Consider the following 22,819-nt stretch of genomic DNA (forward strand, 5'->3'; position numbering starts at 1 on the left):
CAAAAGCAAATACACCAAAAGGGCTTTTAAAGCATGGTAAAAGAAACCAGAGGTATAACCAGAGAAAAATAGGGGGCTGGAGGGAAGGTAACCAGGACTGCAACAGTGAGTACACTCGAACATCTACATTTATGGTAAATGTACACAACTGTACTATGTTCTTCGTGTTTCACTGTTGCAGTCATTACATTTGGGTCGATTCCCAAAGCTATGGTTGGGTGGAGGGAATTATACAGCATTAGGACCAGCTATAAGGCCCTGCAGGACAGCAGTGGCAAAGTCAGCTGTGGATTTAGAGAAAAGTGGTAAATGGTAATGTTTGGTGAACGTATGAACTGAGCTCCAGGTAGCAGCTTCTAGAATGTCCCTGGTAGGAACACCTCTGAGAAAGGCTGTTGAAGTAGATGCAGCCCTGGTGGAATGGGATCTGATCCTCTGGGGGATAGTTTTTCCATGGTGCACATAGCAGAAATGAATACAATGGCTTTTCCATTTGGAAATGGTTTGCTTTGAAATAGCCTTTCCCTCTGCCCCTGCAGCAAATGCCACCAGCAGTTGTTCAGATTTTCTTTGAGATTTTGTCCTGTTTAAGTAAAATCTAAGTTGTCTGTGTACATCCAATGAATGCAGAATCCACTCCCCCTTATTCTGTGGGTTGGGAAAGAAAGTTGTCAAATGAATTGTCTGATTAAGAGCAACACTGGATACCACCTTAGGCATGAAGGATGGATTGGTCCTGAGAGATACCCTGTCCGCATGAAAAATGATGAAAGGCTCCATTGCCATAAGAGCCTGTAATTCGGAAAGCCTTCTAACTGAAGTGACTGCTAAAAGGAAAGCTGTTTTCCAGGAGAGAAATTTTAAGTCTGCAGTAGCAGCTGGCTCGAAAGGAGGGAGACTGAGCTTCTCCAATACAAAATTGAGGTCCCAGGCAGGGGTTGGAGCTCTCCTGGGTGGCCTTAAGTTTTTGGCTCTTCTGAGATACTGCTTTAGCAGGGGATGAGAGAAGAGGGGAGGTTCTGTGTTGTAATGAGCTGAAATGGCTGAGGCATGGATTTTTATGGAAGAAAAGGGCAGGCCCTTGTGAAGCATCTCAGTTAAGTATTGCAAAATTTGAGGAACGTTGGGCACTGTTGTGCTTATCTCGTGAGATTGATTCCAGGCACATAATCTTTTCCATTTGTCATTATAAAATTTTCTAGTACTAGGTCTTCTCGCCTCCAAAATGACACCCATCACAGATTTGCTGAGGGATGCTAAGGGTGAATTTAGGTGATTGGTCATGCTACAAGATTCAAAGTTTGGAGCTGAGTGTGCAGAATTTGGTTGTTCTGCTGAGACAGTAAGTAAGGTGTCTGAGGCAGGTGCCACGGTGGAAGGTGTGACACATTGCCCGGGAGTGGATACCAGTGTTGGCGAGGCCAGTCTGGAGCAATCAAAATCATTTTTGGTTTGTCCTGTTTGACTTTTAGTAGAACTTTGGAGAGCAGAGGCAGAGGGGGAAAGGCATAGACTGATAGTTTTTTCCAGCTGAATGATAGAGCATCCACTTTCCAGGCTTTTTTGTGATGAGTTCTTGTGCAAAATTTGTCCAACTGATAGTTCTGGGGTGAGGCAAAAAGATCTATGTCTGGGCTCCCCCATTTGTGTGTCAACATGTTGAAAATCCGTGGTTCTAGTTTCCATTCGTGTGGGTCCATGAGATTTCTGCTTAGTTCGTCTACCAGAGTGTTCAGCTTTCCTGGCAGGAATTGAACTTGCAATTGTACTTGACAGGTCAAGGCCGTGTTCCACAATGCCATGGCTAGTCTGCAAAGGGGGTAGGAGGGTGCACCCCCCTGCTTGTTTATGTACCACATAACCGTGGTGTTGTCTGTCTTTATCATTAGCTGTCCTGGATGAAGGTAGTCCTTGAAGGCTGTCAGTGCATTCTGTACAGCTAGCATTTCTTTTTGATTGATATGAAGGTGCATTTGATTTGGGCTCCATTTGCCCTGAATGCACTTCCCTGCCAGATGTGTCCCCCCCAAGCATAGTCTGATGCGTCTGTAGTTAGGGTTTGGGTGGCAGGGGGTGGTGTGAATGGCAGTCCCTTGTTTTGGTGGCAGGCCTCTGCCCACCATAGGGACTCTAGTTGCAGGCAAGGTATGATAGGAATCATTGTTTCCAGGCTGTGACAATGCTGACTCCACAGACTTTTTAAGTACCACTGAAGTTTCCTCATATGCAGTCTTGCATATGGAATTAGAAAAATGCAGGAGGCCATGAACCCCAAGGCTTGCAGTATTTGCCTTGCAGAAAGCAGGGTTTTTGTGGCCACCTGCTTGAAGTAAGTCACCAAATGAATTTGCTTCTCTGGCGTAAGGAAAGCCATCTGGGCAGTTGTATTCAAGCTTGCACCCAGGAATTTAATTTTTTGAGAGGGTACCAGTTGTGATTTCTTTTCATTTATAGTGTACCCTAGACAAGTTAGAACCCTTTTTACAAATGCCAGATGTTTTAGAAGAATGTCCTTGTTTTCTGCCTGAATTAGGCAATCGCCCAAGTATGGATATATTTGAATATTTCTTTGCCTGCAAAATGCAATTACTGGAGCCAGGCACTTAAGACCCAGGGCACAGTAGATAAGCCAAAGGGCAGTGCAGAGAATTGGTAATGCAAGTAGCCCGCTTTGAAGCGGAGGTATCTTCTGCAATATTCCCTGATTGGGATATGCAGATAAGCCTCCTTTAAATCTAGAGTTGCCAACCAGGCATCTTTGCCTAGCATAGGAAATAACTGGTGAAGTGTCAACATCTTGAATTTTGGGATGACCAGAAAGGTGTTTAGAGGAGATAAATCCAGAATTGGACGCCATGATTTGCCTTTTCTGGGTACCAGGAAAAGTCTTGAATAGAAACCTTATCCCTTTTCCTCTTCTAGTACTAGTTGAATAGCCCCCATGTTCATGAGGGAAAGTAGTTGTTTCTGGGCCTCTGCCCATTGATTTGGGGGCAGATCTGGCAATCCGTTTGGAATTGGCAATGTATGGAAATGAAATCTGTATCCCTGGGATACTATATTTAAAACCCATTTGTCTTGGGTTATAAGTTGCCAGTTTTTTGCATGTAGAGCCAGTTATCCCCCCCAAAGGGATGGCTAAAAGATAAATGCTTGGTAAGTCTAAAGGGAAGTCATTGAGACTGCTTACCATAGGGAGGTGTCTTGTTTCCAGATTTGGAAGAGGAGGTACCCCATTGTTTTGTTCTGAAAGTCCCATGGGACTGAAACCTGGTGACTTTGGAATGTCTGGGTTTGACTTGAGTGGCTCTCGAAGGAACTGGAAAGGACCAGTTCTTAGTAGGCCAGTGTCTACTAAATCTTGGAGGTTGTACTTGTAAGAAATATTTCACAGTTTGCATAGATTTAGCTTTATCTTCCATCTTTTTTAGAACTTCTTCAGCCTTATTACCAAAGAGACGGTCCTGTTGTAAAAGAGCATCCAACAATTTTGCTTTAACATGATCACGCAAATTTTGCTCTTTGAGCCAAGCATGCCTTTTTATCACTGACCCAGTTGCAGCAGCCCTGCAAGAAGCCTCCAAAGAATCAAAACCACATTGCAAAGTATGTTTTCCAACTTGTTCAGCTGAATGTAATAAATCTTGTGAATATTTATTTTCCACACAGTCAGAAATCAACATAATTTTCTGTTTAAGCTGTCCCATGATATGCTGCTGATATTTTAGCATAGGAAATAGACAGTTTAAAGCTCTGCTTGTCAGGGCTGCAGAAGTGTAAACCTTCTTACCCCATCTATCCAGCACCCTGGAATCTCTATCAGAAGGGGTAGGATTTTTAGCAGTAGAAGCCTTAATGCCCTTGGGACCCTGAGAAATGGTTGCAGGATCTGCAACAGGATTTTTGTACCCCTGGCGCACTGACGTTGGGGAGGAGGTGACAGCAACTGATGCCGGACCAGGACTTTGGAATTCAGGCTGACTACGGGTAGCCTGCCAGCAGGATAACCCAAGTGTAATGACTGCAACAGTGAAACACGATGAACATCCTGTAGTATCCGTCTGGCTTACAAGGAGCCGGAGCCAGAGAATCAGGAGCCATACTAGATTCTGAAAAAACATCATCAACAATGTCTAGGACAGGAGGTATAGTCAAAGGCCTATGCTGAGGAAGAAGAAGAAGAAAATCCCCAAGTCTCTTTTTAGATTCAGAAAAATCCTGACTTTCCCAGTGGAAATGTTCCCTTAAGGTATGCAAAGTTTCCCCAAAAGAAAAATCCTCAGGGGGAGAAGCAGAAGGAATGGAATCTTCTGCATCTGAGTCCTCATAAGTAGGTATAGACACTTCCTGTTCATTTGAAGAGTCAGAAGAAATAGAATCCTGTTCAGAAGATTCATAATCAATGTCTTGCCTATGCCTCTTAGAAGGGGGGGGGGGGTTGTCTACCCCTGATTAGAGTAATTAAATCTTCAGCCATTTTGATCATTTGTTTTTTTAGGCATAGGGGCCTGCACATGTGGCCCAGACATCGTTTTTTGCGAATCAGAAGCAGTGGGTATCGGGGGCTGCGAAAGCACCTCACTGAGTACCGGTGAACTGGCGACTGGCTTAGGAGAAGCGTCGTCGGCAGTTTTGGACCTCAGCAACCTGTCTCTGTCTTTTTCTTTGCGTTTTTTAGGTATTCCAGTAGTCGGATTGTTAACCGACGACATTTCTGGATAATTAAAGTGTGAGCCAAAATATTTAGAAGCAAAAATGTACTGACATTTGATAGTGCGTTGATTAAATAAAGCACAAAACCGACAGCAAGCTACGTTGTGGTCAGGGCCTAGGCAAGGAATACATTACAAATGAAAATCCTTATGAGGTATTTGCTTCCCACGAGTAATGCGATTATTAACTTTTACTGACATCGGTAAGGAGCAAGAAAAAGTTTCCCCAATGGGGTACTTAGCTTTTTAGTTGAAGACTTCGGATCTGAAACACGAAAACGAAAATTTCAGGAGTGGGCCAACCATCACTTGCGAACTGCTTCTGCTTCTGGCACCGCGCGGCAAGAAAGACTGATGTAATGGCATCGGCTGCCTGTTTTATACCCCTGACGTCATGGAAGAAGGGACAGCAACCGACGCAGGACCCAAGACTTTGTTAATCAGGCCGACTAAGGGCAACCTCCCAGCAGATTACCCAAATGTAATGACTGCAGCAGTTAAACACGAAAAACATCCAGCAATACTGATATCTGCTCCATGGTTCAGCTGAAAACAGTACAAACAAGGCAGGTAGCACAGCCTACTCGAGTCAGTACAGTACCCAACTCAAGTTTTGAGGTAAACATTTTTAAAGACATTTCCAACGCAATTATTCTACAAAGCAATGTAGAAAAAAATTAGTTGAAAAGCATTCATGCACAGTTTTTTCACACAAGTATTTTCAATGAAAAAAATCCCTTTACATGTAATGAGAATCCAAAATATAAAATTTCCTAGCTAAAGTAAGTTTTCACAAATAAACATAGTTTTTGTTCAGAAATTTAATTTAGTGGAATATTTGTCCCCTTACAGTAGTTATCTGCCAAGCTTTGAAGGATTGCTAGAAGACCATCAGTTCCACAAAGCCTGCAGAGGAAGCGTACTTTGGCAGTAAGACAACCCTAAAGCTTTTTTGTAGTTCTAACTGCCTTTTATATGTAGCTCTGCTGAAGTTCCTGGCTCAGCACATGGAAGCCACCCTTAAGCTTTGAAAAGCCATCCAGCTGGTCATATGCTTGGCAAGATATAACCAAACAGCTTAGACTACTGCAACAGTGATCCAGTTTTGAACATCTAGAACTATATCCTTAACTGACTGGAAATTTGGTAAAGATCAAGGAAATGGGGGTCCAGTGGTTCACACCAAGATGCTAGTTTCTACAAGTAACATGTCAGAAGAGCATGCATGAGCACTGCCACTTTAGTACAGCCATTTAATGCATGCCACAGAAAGGAGTGAGGGGCAAAACAGCACAAAGAAATGGCACAGGTAGCCTAGAAGATGGATGTTTTAATCTGTCCTTGGCACAAAGCTTAAAATGGGAATCAGCATAATCTGATAACCCTGTATAGTATCAAAAAACCCCATCATTTTACCCCCAGTCAGGAGATAATTTAAAGTTTGACTGGTGACTGTATGGGTATTTCTCATGGCCGAAGGTATACAAGTGAGGCACCTACCAAGCATCTTCAAGCTTCCATTTTTCATGCATCCATGAAAAGGAAATAAAGATTAATGACAAAAAAATGCACATAATGTTACACCAAGCAAATTCTTCTTACCTCAAAAAACAAAATTACTTTAGGCTGTTCTTCACTTTCCTGGAGAAAATACCCAAAACGTTCATTAAAAATGACTAGCTCTTCCCATTCTGGAATGGTTGACTTGAATTTCTTGAAAGAGTATGGCTGTGTCATGACGGGAAGAATATGTTCTCCTTTCTCTTTCTCATCAAGGGATACTGGATGACTGAAAGGAAAAAAGATGGTATTAAGGAAATTGGGATATTTTCTAAAAAGCATACACAACTTGTATGGCTTTGTCATGACAGGAAGAATATGTTCTCCTTTCTCTTTCTCCTCAAGGAAAGATACTTAATGACTGGAAGGAAAAAGAGTAGTATTAAAGAAATTGGGCTATTTTCTACAAAAAAAACATACACAAATTCGAAACAAATGAAAACATCATCTTTGGGGCTATTCAAAGACAACTAGCACTGCCATTTAGCATTATCATTGTCAGTCATTGTTATTTAATTCCATCCTAGCTGTGCAGTACTTAAGATGCACAGAAAATAAATGTTATGCATTAAAATTTACTTCAAATGTAACAATTGTTCCATTACACTTAGCACAGACAAAAATAAAAATAGTGGTTTGCAGTATTTAGTGCAATGTGACAGTGCTAGCCATCTCTGAACGCCCTTCCCATTTAGAAATAAGTACTAGCAGACACTAAGTTAAATTAATCTGATCAATTATTAAAATTAAATTGGTGCAAAAAGTTTATGCACTGTTCATATGACATATGATAACAGTCAGGTAGGAGAATCTGGGCAAAAGGCATATAAAGGAATTAAGAGTATATATAACAGTATAAAGTGTAAAAACAATAGTGTACATATGAAACAGTTTCATTGAACAAAAAAAAAATAAGCTATATAATTTAAACATATTACAAAAGTTTAGTAGCATACATAAAATTAAATGCACAAGAGATTTGCATTTTCTTTAAAAAAGTGTAGTTATTTTGTCAGAAAAATATGTATTAATGTGTGTATTAGTAATATGCTTAGTGCATTTAGAGCTTGAAAAGGGTTAACACATTTATTCTACTTCATACTGCATACATCTGTACAAACTGCAGATGCTTTCTGACCTTGTATTGTGAGCTAAAATCTTTGCTTATGCTTGAAAATTTACTGAGAAGCAGATGATTTCTGATTGTGTCACGAAAATAATGAATAGAACAATACTACTTGTATAAATGTTATGAGGCTTAGTCAAGATGTTCCACTTGTGCTGTGAGAAAATACACAGCTGTGGAAGCTATAGATAATTAGAACAAAGACTGCTTGAAAAGATGAACTGTAATCAGCATTTGCTTATGCCTGAGTTAGAAAAGTACCTTGAAATGTAACACATGTATTAGAATTGTACAATAGGGGCCTGTAACGGGTTAGTGCCCACCAAGGCCAGGTTGTTTTTCTCAAAAGTTTTCTCACAAATCTAGTCATGTCAGCAGAAAATCTAAGTAACATCTGCTGTAGAACAATACTGAAAGTTGTGTTTGATTATGTCAGCCATAGAAGGCCATGTCTTGTAAAACAGTATAAGAATAGCATACTTCCTGTTAGTAGTTAGGCAAAATCTTGTATTTGCATATTTTTGTCTCCTTGCTGCAAGTTATTAAATGTGCCTTAACTGAACCTTACGTGCATTGGTCTTTGAAGTTTTTTCCTTTGACAATAAAGTGTAAAAACAATAGTGTACATATGAAACAGTTTCATTGAACAAAAAAAAATAAGCTATATAATTTAAACATGTTACAAAAGTTTAGTAGCATACATAAAATTAAATGCGCAAGAGATTTGCATTTTCTTTAAAAAAAGTGTAGTTATTTTTAGTTTTAGTGACTACTGTTAAATTCATATTCAGCTTTGAGCTTTCTATTGGCACCCTTAAGCTATTTGCTAGTTTGCTTACATACATTCTTACGTGGGTAGAATGACACCTCTTATAAGCACTATGTAATTTTCCCGATTATATAATTTAATTATACAAGTATTCTACCTCTGGGCTTGTTTCTAAAGTTCTCACTATATTTAGTGCAGATAGGGACTATCTTATCAATACAACTATTTTAACAGGAGTAGAAGTCAGAGGCATAGGCAGCAGCTTTAATAAGAGTCAAATGAAGGAGTATTAGAACAGAATTTATTTAGGCAGTGAAGTAACTGAAGATTTGCTTTTGAAAAGTCCCTAAACACAAAGGTATTTTCAGGGAAAATGGCACCAGTTTTAAAAGAAAAAGTCACACTAATTTAGATGTGATTTAACAAGGGAAGATGATTATGGAATTGTGCCGGAAGTGGCCATATTTGTGAATACAGGATCAAGGGTACTGGGACCACTACTAGGATATTAACAGTTTGTGCACGAAAGTTAGGATTTATACTGTCAAGGAAGCATTCAGTATGTTGACTACTGGCAGTGTAAACCATTCAGTTTACTGACGGACAGCTGAACTCTCAAATACAAAGGTATTGAGAGTAATGTGGATTTCTGTTAAGACATTAAGACAGCTACTGTGGTCAGACAAGGAAATAAGAGGAGTTCTATTGTTAGCTTTAAAGTTGTAATAAATTTTATTTAGGGTGATTTGGACATCTAAGATTGGGTTCTAAGGAATTACTCATGAAGTAACAATATCCTTGGAAAATAATAATATTGCCCTGCAACTGCAAGCAGTTCTGAAGACATGATACGCAACAAACCTACTGACAGTGTAATGATTTGAAACCATGTCGCTGTAACTACACATATAAATGTGTTTGGGTTGCAAGATGCGAGTAAAATTAATTTCAGGTAATGGTCAAGCAGTACACCCAGTTACTTGTAGCTGTTTACTAGTACTAAAAGAGTACATCAGAGCCTACTATGGTTAAAGGTGGCCAAATGAGAACCTTTTGAGGAGCACCAAATAACACAATTACAATTTTAGAAGTAATGATCATAAAGTGATGGTCTAAGAACTAAATATAGATTTTTAATTATAAAACAATTAACACCCAATGAAGTAAACACCTCATTACTAAGTAAATAGTAGTAACCAATTAATCCAACCAAAGTGTAGTAGCAGAGGCAACCATGGAACATGTAGGTAGCCAAACTCGCATATAAAATGCCAAATCAGTCCTTTATTAGTGCAAAGAGGTAAGCGCTTTCACAATTCGCTTCATCAGACCATAAAAATCCCTACATCATAAACAATTCCTTATATACCCACCATACAAATCACTTAAGCAATCATTCAATAAAGATCTTAAAGGGGAAATGTACCATCAAAACTTCATATCCTATAATACACTCTAACGACAGAATTTACATAGGACATATTATATATATATATATATATATATATATATATATATATATATATATATATATATATAAATAAACAAAATTAAAAACTGTCATCATTATATTCACTGTATACATACAAACATATAACAACTTTATTGAACACTGTTAGACCTAACTGGCATGTATTATATGGATGACATAATATCACAAAAAATAGGCACCATAATGAAGCCATCCAATGGATGTAAAAACCATAATAAAAAGCAACTGTCAGACAATCAAAAACCAGTGAGGTGAACGAAGTACCATCAGAACTTCATATCCTATATTACACTCTTGACAACTGGGTTTACATGAGACACACTACACAAATAAAGTGTCATCTAAGCAGACATTATAGACATATATTGTAGTACAAATAAACCATAATCATACCCAGATGTCATACTTTAAATAGATGGCATAATGACACATGAAACAGGCATCATATTGAGACTATCCAGTGGGTGTAGAGACCATCACAAACAGCAATTGTCATGCGGTCAAGAATCAATAAGGTAAACAAAGCTACAAGCATAACAAAAAACTTTTCTAAAAACTTAAATAAAAACAATTATATACAAGGTCACCCAACATCTCATTTCATACAGAACAAGACACAAAATAATGAAAGCATTAAACAAATTCACCAGTTATAGCATTCCATGAATATCACAGTTAAAAAATAGTCAAAATTCATTAGCCCTTAATGCCCTCATTTAATGACCACTCTTCTGGACTTCAAAACAGGTTTGAGGGAGGCTCTTTCATTGAGGCCTCTACCTCTATCCGCTCTTAATCTCAATATCCAATTTATTTCCCTCCTCTCAGTACCATTTCTTATGTCACCTTCCCGAATGATTGGTGTAAAGGTGTCTATAACCATAAAATGAAACGTGTGCTCCTCCCCCATAGCTGAAACATGTTTTGCTAAGGCATTATTTGGAGAATTCACCCTTATGGCATACAAATGTTCCCTTATTCTATTACAAAACATCCTATTTGTTTTACCAATATAGAATGAGGCACACAGCTTGCACTCAGCCAAATAGATGAGATGTGGGGTACTGCAATCTGCTGATACCTTAAATCTAAACTCCTGCCCTGTGTCTGGATGTAAGAACATACTACTGGAGTTCAAGAACCTGCAGAAATTGCATTGCCCACATGGTGTAGTGCCCATAATTTCTCCTACTCCATACCGGTCAACAGGATGACATAAAATTCTCTTTAAGTTAGGTTTATTTTTACACCTAAACTGCAGTCTATCGCCCACAATACCTCTAATATCTGGATTGGTCATAAGAATTCGCCAATGCTTGTTGAGAATATCATATATATCCCTGTTGTCAGTAGTATAAAACATGGGAATTCTAACCCCAATGGGTCTGTAACCTAGCACATTATCTTCCTCAACTGTATTTGAAAAATAAGGAGCAGCTCTACCTCTCCTAAGTGAGTCTAATTCTAAAAGGTCTTCATCAATCTCTTCACTACTATAGCCTTGCTTAGACAACCTATCTTTAAAAACATCCAGTTCATATCTATAACCAGGGTCTGAGGCATTCAGGCGGGAGATGCTCATCTCTTGTCCCTTAATTATATTTTTGAAGATATAGTGTGGGTGCATACTTCGTCTATGCAAAAGGGTGTTCCTGTGGCATTTCTTCCTATACACTCCTGTGTTAATTGTATCACACATTAACATTTCCACATATACATCTAAGTACTCTAACTTAGTTGGGGAAAAAGTTAGAGAGAATCTTAAATAATCAGTCATACTATTCATCTGAGTCATAAATGTTCTCAACTCATCTGAGTCTCCTTTCCAGACAAAAAAGATATCGTCCACAAAGCGATGATAAAAAAGGACATGTCTCTTGAAACCATCTGTCAAAAACAACTCATATTCCTCCAAAATGGCCAAGAACATGTTGGCGTAACTATTGGCACAAGAAGTGCCCATAGCCACGCCATCACGCTGTAAATATATCTCCTGATTGAAGAAGAACACATTATTTTCAAGTATGACTTCCAAAAAAAGACAAATTAAGTCCACCTGATTGTCATTATAATCACTGTGTTTAGTTAGATATTTCTAAATAGACAACACACCCAACTCATTCGGAATAATGGTGAACAATTATTGCACATCTAGAGTGACAAAGATAATGTCTATCTCCAATCCCAGAGTATTTGTAAAACTATATAAGTCAAGAAGAAATTGTCTTGTATCCTTGAGGACAACAGTATTCAAGTCCAAAATAGGTCAAAGGAACTTCTCTACATATAAGAAGACAGGCTCAGTACACCACCTCCCTCCCAAATACCATGGGTCTCATTGGGGGGTTTATGCCATCCTTGTGGATCTTAGGTAGACCCTGTATGACTGGAATCATAGGATATTCTACCTCTAAAAATCTTCCCAACTCACTGGTGATAACACAATTTTTAACCAAATCACCAACCATCATAAAAATCCTGTATTTGATGGTATCAACATTTTCTTTACTAATCACACTATAGTATTTGAAGTCACTCAGTATACTAACAATGGCATCCTGATAACTCTCCCTATCCACGAGAACTACAGGCCCGCCCTTATCCGCGGGTCTGATAACAATGGTGTTGTCATTCTGTAACCTTGTCATGGCATTTCTCTCCTTAAAACTCAAATTATACCTATTATTATTATTTCTCCCTCTAGCATCATTATACATGGTATGCAGATCACCTTAAACCAATTTATAGAATGGCTCAACCAACAGATGATTAGTTGGCATATACAAACTGGGTTTCTTAAAAACATGGCTATACTCATTATTAATGTTGCCAAATTCATAATTAAGCATAACATTTCTATTAAACATCTTTACATCAGTTAAAACATCTGTTAAACTGCTTCGTTTCGTTGGAATAAAATTTAAACCCTTATTCAGAACATTAAATTAATCAGCATCTATATTCCTTTGTGAAATGTTTCAAACTATACAGTTCCCACTTGATTCCACATTTTTTTGAGAGACTGGTTCGACTGTCTCTCTGCTGAAAATTTGCGTTTCTGTCTTCCCCAACTGACAGAACGGTCTCTCGTCACCCCCTTCTCCACTGAAATGGGTAAAGGGAGTTGATGAAAACCCGTTCCCATTGTCTGTAATGGTGTTCACTGTTGAAGCTCGAACCAACTTGGGTTGTACAACAGGCCGATTAACATCCTTGCTATCCAAGGAATTACAGGGCATAGCAGTCTGTTGAGAGGATGACTGCCCTGCAACTTCTACAATCCCAGAATAGACAGAAGCTATAGATGAAACTGAAGCTTCTGTTCTCTCATTACAGTTAATAGCAATATCATCATTATCATGACCTTCATTCAAAGTACAGCTTTCATTCACAGCCACTGCAGACACCGTTGAAGGCTTGCTTGGCTGTCAGCAGACCTGAGTATGAGGTCTTCAGCCCCAAGTCATATTAATACATACACTCCAAGTAGCTGTGGAATGCCACATCTCCAGTAATCTACCCACATTCTTAGATTCCTAAGCATTTTCTGAAAAACCGAGAACATAAACCAAACAAATCTGACAATCTTGAGAACAAAAATGCTACTAAAAGGTCATGAACAGCAATGAATTCCACAAAAATCTTCTTTACAATTAGAGATGTCAGTGCATTCACAGTGCCTAGATCGATACAGTAATATATTACAATGCAGGAAATATTCAGAATTATATTTTTCATAAACAACTTTCCATATCTTGGAAAATGTACAATCTAGGCATACAGTGTCACCAGCTCTTCTGTTAAGCTTTCGTGTCAGAGCAATAAGTTATTTTCTGAGTGCTTGTTTACTGAAATATTTTAGAAACATGAAACATTGCGTCTATTTGTATAATTAACTGTATAAATGTACATGTTCTACATGGACTGACTCAAAGCTCTGTCACTATACTCAATATCCTATAGACTGCTAAGAAGTGACCTGTGTCTAGCACAAAAGGCATCCTTCAACCCATTACTGATGACTTTTCTACAAATCAACAAATCAAAAAGCATAAGAAATACTTGGTCTAGGGATCTAAACCTATTCTACAACATCAACAGAATACTTTGCAGGAACAGGTATATTTCGTAGAGGATACAGCTGCTAAGGAACAGATGCCCCATCCACATAAAACAAAGTTCATCTCTGTCCATTTTCAAGCACAAATTAGATCTACAGATGGGAAACAGAAAATTTACCCCAGGACTGGCTCCTGTACTACTAATGGACAAAGGCTGAATGCTTTATCCCATGCATAGGACCCCTCAAATTATCTATGGCATGATCCCACTTATTCTCATTAGTGGTAATAAACAATTATCAACATGATGGGTAAGACCAATTTATAACAAAATGGGACAGGTTATTTCAAGCCCAAAAAAGGAAACTATATAGGCTTACAATGGCCTACAAAGGCAGATAGCCTAGCACTTGCCTATGAACCTATAAATAACATTTTGTACAGCTTACAGTACAAGTCTCAATGACTGTTTTCTCCATCACCAGAGATTGCAAATAATGTTGTGCTATAGTTTTCAAGTAAGTTGATCTGGAAATATTAATATGCGTATGGAAACACTGTACAATTTCGTAATTATTTGCATCAGCATTATACATGAACAGTGATAGTACATTTCTTGTCTCTTGCTGCGACACTTCATACTAGTGCCCCTCAATAACTCAAAGGTCACGGTATGAAAATAATATAAATATAAAACTATAAAAAAGTTATGTACTCACCATAACGCTCCATCTGTGTTGTCCATTTTCATTCTTCTTCAACTGTTGGGTTTGAATTTGATTCGTCTGCTTCTTCCAGATCATAGAATACTGAACTCTCGAGCTCCTCTCTTTAACCACAATGCCCTAGTTACCCAACATACCTATCTAGTTTGCTGCCCATAAACCTATAGAGCAATGGAGCAATGGCTCCTCCAATACCATTTGATCTTTCCAGGGGTAAAGCAAGGAGGGGATTGATAGGTGACAAGTTGAGGAAAAATGAAAATGGACAACACAGATGGAATGTTGTGGTGAGTACATAACTTATCTGATGCTGTCATTTTCATTCATTCCTCAACTGTTGGGACAGAGTCCCCAGCTAACTAAATCCCAGGAGGACTCTAAAGAATGATATTCCGGAGCACAGCTGAACCAAAGGCTGCTCTTCCCCTAGAGACCAGATCCAATTTGTAATGAACAACAAAGGTATGAGGAATAGCCCAGGTTTCAGCTGCACAAACCTCATCTAAAGAGGTGCTTGACAAATAGGCCTCATGGAATGGGCTTTTGGTGGTTTTGCTAAAGACAAACTTGCATTTTCATAAAGAAAGGTAATACAATTAGTCAGCCATTTGGTCAAGGTCACTTTAGAAACTTTTTTGCCTAATTCTGAATCAGAAAAAGAAACAAATAATTGTTGGATTTCCTCAAATCTTTGGTTATGTGAAGGTAGAAATTTAACTGTCTGTGAACATTCAAAAGGTATAACATACATGTTCCATTGTTTAATAAATTTGGGATGACTGGAAGGTTGATAACCTGATTAATACTCAATTCTGACACCACCTTAGGTAGAAAGGAAGGACTGGTCCATAAAGATACCTTATCATTGTGAAAAATTAAATGAGTTTAGAAGACAGAGCCTGAAGTTCAGACACTCTTCTGACAGAAGTAATAGCAGCTAGGAAAACAGTCTTACAGGTCAAAAATTTTAGTTCAGATTTAGCTGATGGTTCAGAGGGGGTGCTGGTTAAGACCTGAAGCACAACACTGAAATCCCAAGGAGTAGGTTATTTTAGAGGAGATCTAAGTAAATATGCTCCTGTGAGAAAGGCTTTGTAATGCTTAGAGGAAGCTAAGGTAGAGTTACTTACTCCCATATGAAAGTTAGAAATGGCTGCTAATGGTACTCTGATAGTAGAGGAACAAGCCCACTCACTGGAAATTGTAGCTAAAAAGACAAGAACCTTAGAAATTGGTGCTGAAAAAGGATCCAAATTATTTTTGTGCGTCCAAAAAATAAATCTTTTCCATATACTTTTGTAAACCTTTCTTGTGGAAGCTTTGTGGGATGATAAGAGAATATGATGGACAGGGGAGGAGAACCTGGGCTGTCTAGCAATCAACTGAACTGGAAACCATGCAGTCAACTTGATGCCAGAAATGTTCAGATGATTCATGTCTGTCGGGTGAGACAGCAGGTATGGAGTTGGATCCAGAACCCGGGCAGATGTAGAAGATGAGGCCAAAGGAAGGGAAACCAGATCTGATGAGGCCAATATGGGGCAATGAGGACAACTGTGCTATTCAAAGGAGATGCTTTCTGGAAACATTTAGGGAGAGGTAATGGGGAATAGGCATAAAGGGGACCACAGGGCCACTCGTGAAGTACAATATCCCCAGGAACTCCCTCACTGGAGGGATCAGGGCAAAGAACCTGCTGAACTTGTTGAGGGGATATGAGAAAAAGCTAGAGCATGGCTGGCTCCATCGATGGAAAATCATCTCTTCCACACTGGCATTGAGAGACCACTCATGAGGCATCAGAATAAACGTGCTTAACTGATCTACAATCACACTGGACTTCCCCAGAATGTGAGTTGCTATCAGAAAGCGATTGGAGGAGATCACCCATTGCCATACTCTCATAGCTTCTCGACAAAGGGTAAGATTTGTTCCCCCTTGTTTATCGATGTACCAGATCACCGACATATTGTCCATCTGAATCACAATACTCCTGGTTGGGAGAGTGTCTCGGAAGGCCTGCAATGCTAAAAAACTGCTCTCATTTTTAAGTACCTTGGACTGTGCTTCCCAAGAAGTGCTCCTCCCCACCCAGTTTGAAAGGTTTCTGTGGTCACAATGGCCTTGGGCTGAGAGAGGACAAGGGGGTGGCCTTCTTGTATTTGATTGGAGTGGATCCACCAGAAGAGGTAATTCTTGCAAGCTTGTGTTATTTTGACTTGAATGGATAATGGTTGCTGAGAAGAGACCATTGAGTTGCGAGTGTCCACTGAAGGATTTTCATGTGGAACCTTGCCAGCAGAATAAGGGTGGTTGCCACCGACACAGATACTTTGAGTATCAGTCAGGCTGAAAGATAAGACCTTTGAATGATCTTTTTGACCTGGAAATGAACTGTTTGAATCCAAGACAACAAAAGAAGAGCTATTTGAATAATCATATTGAACAGAGCACCGATAAATTCCAGAGTCGGAGTTAGACTGAGCTGAGATTTGTTGCAACTGACAGAAATCCCCAAACGAGAGCACAGCTGGAGTAAGTAGTCCCATGGTTGAATTAGTTGATGCCTGGTCAGAGCGGTCAGGAGCCAGTTGTCCAGATATGGAAACACTTTGAATCCTAGCAATCTTGGGTGAGCTGCATCTACAGCCATACACTTGGTAACCACCCTGGGGGCTGTGCTGAGACCAAAGGGCAGTGCTCAGAATTGGTAATGACTGGCTCCCAGATGAAATGTAGATATCCTCCGGATTGTTTGTTCATTTTTATTTGATAGTACGCATCCTGAAGCTCTACTGAGCACATCCAGTCGTCCTTGTGCAGAAACAGCAGAATGGACTGAACCATAACCATCCGAAATTTTGTATGTTGAACCATCTGATTTGGTTTACTGAGGTCTAAGACTGGCCTCCAGTCTTGTATTTTTTGGCACTAAAAAGAATCTTGAATAAGTTCCAGATTCTATCTGGTCTGGTGTACCTCATGGATGACTCTTTTTCTAGCAGCTTGTTTATCTCTAATCCTGCTGCTTCCCTCCACTTTTGTGGAACACTGGGGATTTTGTTTGAAATTAAAGGGGGTGGATGGGAAAATGGCACTATCTAACTTCTGGATATCAACCTTCCGCACCCATGAATCTTTTATAATTTCTAGCTAGGCTCTCTGGTGCAGGAAAAGATAACCCCTGACTGCCTCCCAAGATGGACAGTTGGGCCTCATTTCAGGAGAACTGATGGGATCTGCCAAATTTGCATTCTCAAACAGTGGTAACAATATTTTTATGGTTAATTCTTACTGTGCAGAGAGGTAGTTGCTGCACTTTCCAGGGTGATGGGGGTGAGAAAGAGCATAAACTGGTTATGCACTTATCATAATGTTAGAGCCATGTTGTCTTCTTCCTTTCTCCTCAACTGACAGGTCTATCGGATCTATACGGATCTGGCACTAGCACCTCTAGACTTTTGTATCCATGGCTCAGGCACCTCCTTTATCCATAATTTCCCTCTGTCAACTGAATATCGCAGATCAAGTTTGCCTGCCTTACACAGAAAAATAGTTGGTAACCAAATCACATATATACACTAGGGATGCAGACATGGCTCAGAGTAGGTAAAGTGCCTTCGAATGGGAGGCCAGGAAAAGTGAATATTTGGCAGGGAAACAGAGAGAGGCAGGAAGAAGACAACATAAATCTAGCATTATGTTAAGTACATAACTTTCATATCCAATGTTGCCTCTTCTGTCTTTCTGTCCACAACTGATGGGACAGAGTCCCCAGCTACTACAACCCCCTTGGCAGGTCTCATGGAAGGACATTCCAGAAGATGGTGGAACCAAATGTGAACCTACATATGGAATGCAAATCCAGCTTATACTGGAATACGAAGATATGCACAGTAGATCAGGTAGCTGTTGCACAGATGTCATCAACAGGCACCCTAGAGAAGGATGCAAAAGCGGCAACAATACCCTAGCAGAATGATATCTGGGGCAGCACAGCATGGACAATCCACTTTCTACATACACAAAAGAAATCCATTAGACACATAGAAAGAGTCACCTTAGAAATACACTTCCCCAACCTGAAGGAAGAAAAAGGTACAAAGAGCTGGTCTACTTTTGTAAAGATAGACCATGTATAGACACTAAAGACCCATAATTCTTACCAGTCTCATATGTAAAACTATGGAAATGATCATCATGGAAATGATCAATAATGGCATAGAACGAGTGGCACAGTGGTATAGCAAATTGCACTGTCACCTCACAGCAACAGGTTCACTGGTTTGATTCTTGGCTAGGGTGCCTTCTGCGCAGAGTATGTATGCCCTCCCTGTTTTTTTGTGGGTTTCCTCTAGGTGTTCTGGTTTCCTCCCACACGCTAAAGACATGCAGGAGGTGGATTGGACACTCTATATTGACCACAGATGTGAGTGTGCGTGTGAATGTGTGGTGTGGAAAACTTACAGATTCAGGGCTAGCCACCTGGATGATTGCCACTGTTGAAGTGACACCCCAACCTCATGGGCAAAAATGGGAAAAGGGGTGCAGGGCTAGCCACCTGGATGACTGCCACTGTTGAAGTGACACCCCGACCGTATGTGCAAAAATGGGAAAAGGGGTTGTGGATGGATTGATAATGACACAGGAAACCTTCAGATACTGGACTCAAGCCAATTTTATTTAGTCAAGGACAGGTCATTCCTACTCAACCTGGTGGATTTATTTGAGAAGGTCACCAAAGCAATGAGGGCAAAATGGTCCATAATGACTACCTTGACCTGGCCAAGCCATTTGACACAATAGCCCACTCAGGCATTGTTGGCAAATTTAAGAGTTCAGGTATAAAACCTTATTTCACCAGGTGGACAGCCATACGGATCACAGACAGGACCCAGGAAGTTAACATTGAGGAGCCCACCTCTACAAAGATGCCAGTCACAAGTGCAGGCCCTCAGGGATGAGTCCTGTGACCACTCCTTTTTTTTGCATTTACTTTTCTGAAGTCAAGACCAATTTCAATGGCCTCTGGCTTTATAAATTTGCAGATGATTGCAAACTAGGAGCGGTCACAGAATCCTTCACTGACACAAATATTCTTCAAGAAGGGCTGGCACAGACAAATAACTGGTGTCAGAGCCATGGACTAAAATTAAATGCCAAGAAATAAATAGTAGTCATATCCTTTTGGAAGTCATCCAGCCATGGTACTTATCATATTGACAACACACTCCTAGGAGATGGCCCAGTAGTCAGAGACTTGGGGACACACACAGGCAGTAGTCTAGCAATTGACCATCACATGTCTACAGTAGTGAAGAAACCATTCTACATTAAGCAACTAATTAAAAAGGTATGGCATCTAGTTCCAAGGAAGTTATTGTTCTACTATTTACAGCAATCATCAGACCAATCACTGAGAAGAAGGCCCCTTTTGGCATGTACATAACCAGGTATATCCAACAATTGGAATGTCCACATCGAACCAAAGCTTATACGTTCATAGGTGTTTACTAGGCTAATGACCACAAGGGCCTTTTTAAACCTAACCATGGATCCAAAATCTCTCATAAGTTCTAGAACCTTTGATAAGTGTAAGCAGGGGCTTGGCAGATGGAATATTTACAAACAGGGGCCTGGGAAATTATTTAGTTACAGGCTGCTTGTGTCTATCAGAAACACAGGTGCCACACCAGGGATGAATTTCCTGTTCCCCATCCAGTTGTCCAAGTTGCACTTGAATTGGGTTAGGGAGGAGCCTGTTCCAGAAAAGGGGTAGTCTCTGGGATACATACTTGTCTCTCCAAAAGATACCATTTATATCACAGGCAAGGATCAAGTCTTTAGAATGAGTAATTCTGGTGCTGTTTGTTTTGTGGATGTGCAGGAGGTCCAGCAAAGGAAGGAGTCTAATAATGCTGTGTATGCCATGCACAGACTTCCGTTCAACAGCCTATAGCAGACAGAATACAGGGATAGGGCTTTGAGGCAGTCTGCACTGGACATGTAACTCACACCCTATATTATTTTAGTGAAGAACCTCTGTGGATGTTCCAATTGTTGTATATGTCTGGTTAGGTACATACCAAAGGGGGCACTGTACTCAATGATAGGTCTGATGAATGCCGAATACAGTGGAACAATGACTTCCTTGGACCTAGATGACACAACTTTGTTTATAAGTTGCACAATATAGAAGGATTTCCTCACTACTGTAGACGCACGATGGTCAAAGGCTAGATTACTGTGTATGTGTGTCCCCAAGTCCCTGACTACTGGGTCAACTCTAATGGTTGTGTCATCAATAAGATGGTTACCAGGGGTGGATGGTTTCCTGAAGGATACTACTATTATGCATTCCTTGGCATTTAGTTTTAGTCCATGGCTCTGACACCAATTATTTGTCTGTGTCAGTCCTTCCTGGAAAACATTTGTGTTGGTGGAGGCTTCAAGGACAGGTCCTAATTTGCAATCATCTGCAAATTTAGTCAGCCAGAGGTCAGAGACATTGGCTTTGACTTTGGTACAGATGTCTTTGGAAATTAGATAAGATATGATGGTCAAATAATAGGGAATTAACAACAGTACCCAGATCCCTTACAACAATGTCTGTTGGAGGGGTGCATCTCTTATACAGAAAGTGAAACTCACACACACACACACACACACATACAAAAAAAAAATACATATATATATATATATATATATATATTTTTTTTTTTTTTTTAATTCATTTGAGACCATTGCCCTTGCACCAATTGTTAACCTGGTCTAAACTGTGAGGGAGCAATTGTGAGTCAGTTGAAAATCGAATATAAACACTCAATTTACAGTCAACTGCAAACTTAGTTAACCATAGGCCAGAAGTGCTGCCCTGAAGGTATGAAAAATATATGCCAAAGAGGAGAGGGGCCAAATCTGAGTCTTGTGATAAACCACTGGTAAATGTTTTTACTTTCAGAAGTGGCGTCTATTACTCTAACCACAAGGGTTCTGTCAGATAACCATCATACAATATAGGGATTTACATTGACATTTATAAGTCTATCAATAATGCTTGCAAGGGGAACAGTGTTAAAGGCCTTGTAGGTCTAAATATGCTATATGCACAGCAAAACCACTATCCACTGCATCATCTGCTTTTTGAAAGAAATTAATGAGGTTACAGAGGCAGGATTGATGAGGGTCCAGGGTGAGAGATTTTTAAATGTCCAGATTAATGAAGTCTGACATAATGCACTCAACAGGTTTACATATGAGGCTAGCGAGACTATTGGGTCTATAGTTACCAGGATCTGCTGTTGGGCCAACCTTGTGTAATGGCATTACAAAAGCTGTTTTCCAGGCTTCAGGAATGTAACCAATGGAGAGGTTAGAATAAAAATGTTTAAATAGGGGTTCAGAAAGGCCATATTTGTCACTGATAATCAGGCAACCTGTTATGTTGGCAGAGCCCATTGATGAAGTATTCTTAGTTTTTGAAAGGGCTAAGAGAACTTGTTCCAAATAAATTAAAGGGATTGGCTGGGATTATGGAACCTGTTGGATAGCTATAACTGTGTGTGGAGTAAAATTTGCGTAAAAATTTGTTAGGTTATTAAATATTTCTTTTTGAGTCACAGAGTGTAGTATTATTGTGGACTAGTTCTGAATACTGTAGGGTATTCATTCTTAACTTCCTAATATATCTAAAGAAAGATTTGCATTTATTTTTTTGTTTTAGTGGCTATTTTACGTTCATACTCAGTTCTGCAGTTCATAATAATAGTTCCCTTAAGCTCTTTGTTAGTTTGCTTAAGTGTGCTCTTAAGGTATTTAGAATGAGACGTCTTGCAAGCATTAAGCAGTTTCTTTCTCTTATGATATAATTTACTTATGTGAATATTCTACCACATGGGTTTGTTTTTAGACTTCTATATTTGCTACAGATAGAGTCTATCTTATCAATACAACTATTTAAGTGGGAGAAGAAGTCAGAGGCATAGACAGATGTGTATCAATAGGATCCTAAACAGACAGATTACAGCAGAATTTTTTTAAGTCATCAAGTAACTGAAGGTTTGCTTTTGAGAAGTCCCTAAACACACAGAGCTATTTACCAGTGAAGAATGTTAGGATATGGATAACCCAAGACAAAAGCCTGAACTGCCTGGTCATCACTGGAACTGGAGAAACAATGTGGTTAATTTCTGGGCTGCCATGTCCTAGTGTGGCTTGACAGAAGAATGAGAGACAAAGTCCTGTAATAGAATCCAGCACCAGAGGGGGTGGGTCAGGTGAAGCCAGAAATGTGTGTGTGTGTGTGTGTGTGTGTGTGTGTGTGTGTGGGGGGGGGGCAAGTTGATGCCAAAATGCAGCAATCAGGATAATTTTT

The 22,819-nt window shown here is 39.6% G+C and overlaps 1 protein-coding gene across 1 annotated transcript in view; it reads right to left on the reverse strand.

The window, feature by feature from the left end:
• AHI1 (Abelson helper integration site 1) overlaps positions 1-22,819 on the reverse strand; it is a 2,471,520-nt gene that overhangs the window by 2,109,234 nt on the left and 339,467 nt on the right. Inside the window, exon 6 of the mRNA XM_044087109.1 lies at positions 6,315-6,501. Within this exon, the coding sequence (XP_043943044.1) occupies positions 6,315-6,501 (187 nt within the window). The remainder of the gene's footprint in view (positions 1-6,314; positions 6,502-22,819) is intronic.

This window comes from Protopterus annectens, chromosome 1.part1 (assembly GCF_019279795.1).
Source record: "Protopterus annectens isolate FY-2018-M chromosome 1.part1, PAN1.0, whole genome shotgun sequence".
Lineage (NCBI taxonomy): Eukaryota > Metazoa > Chordata > Ceratodontiformes > Protopteridae > Protopterus > Protopterus annectens.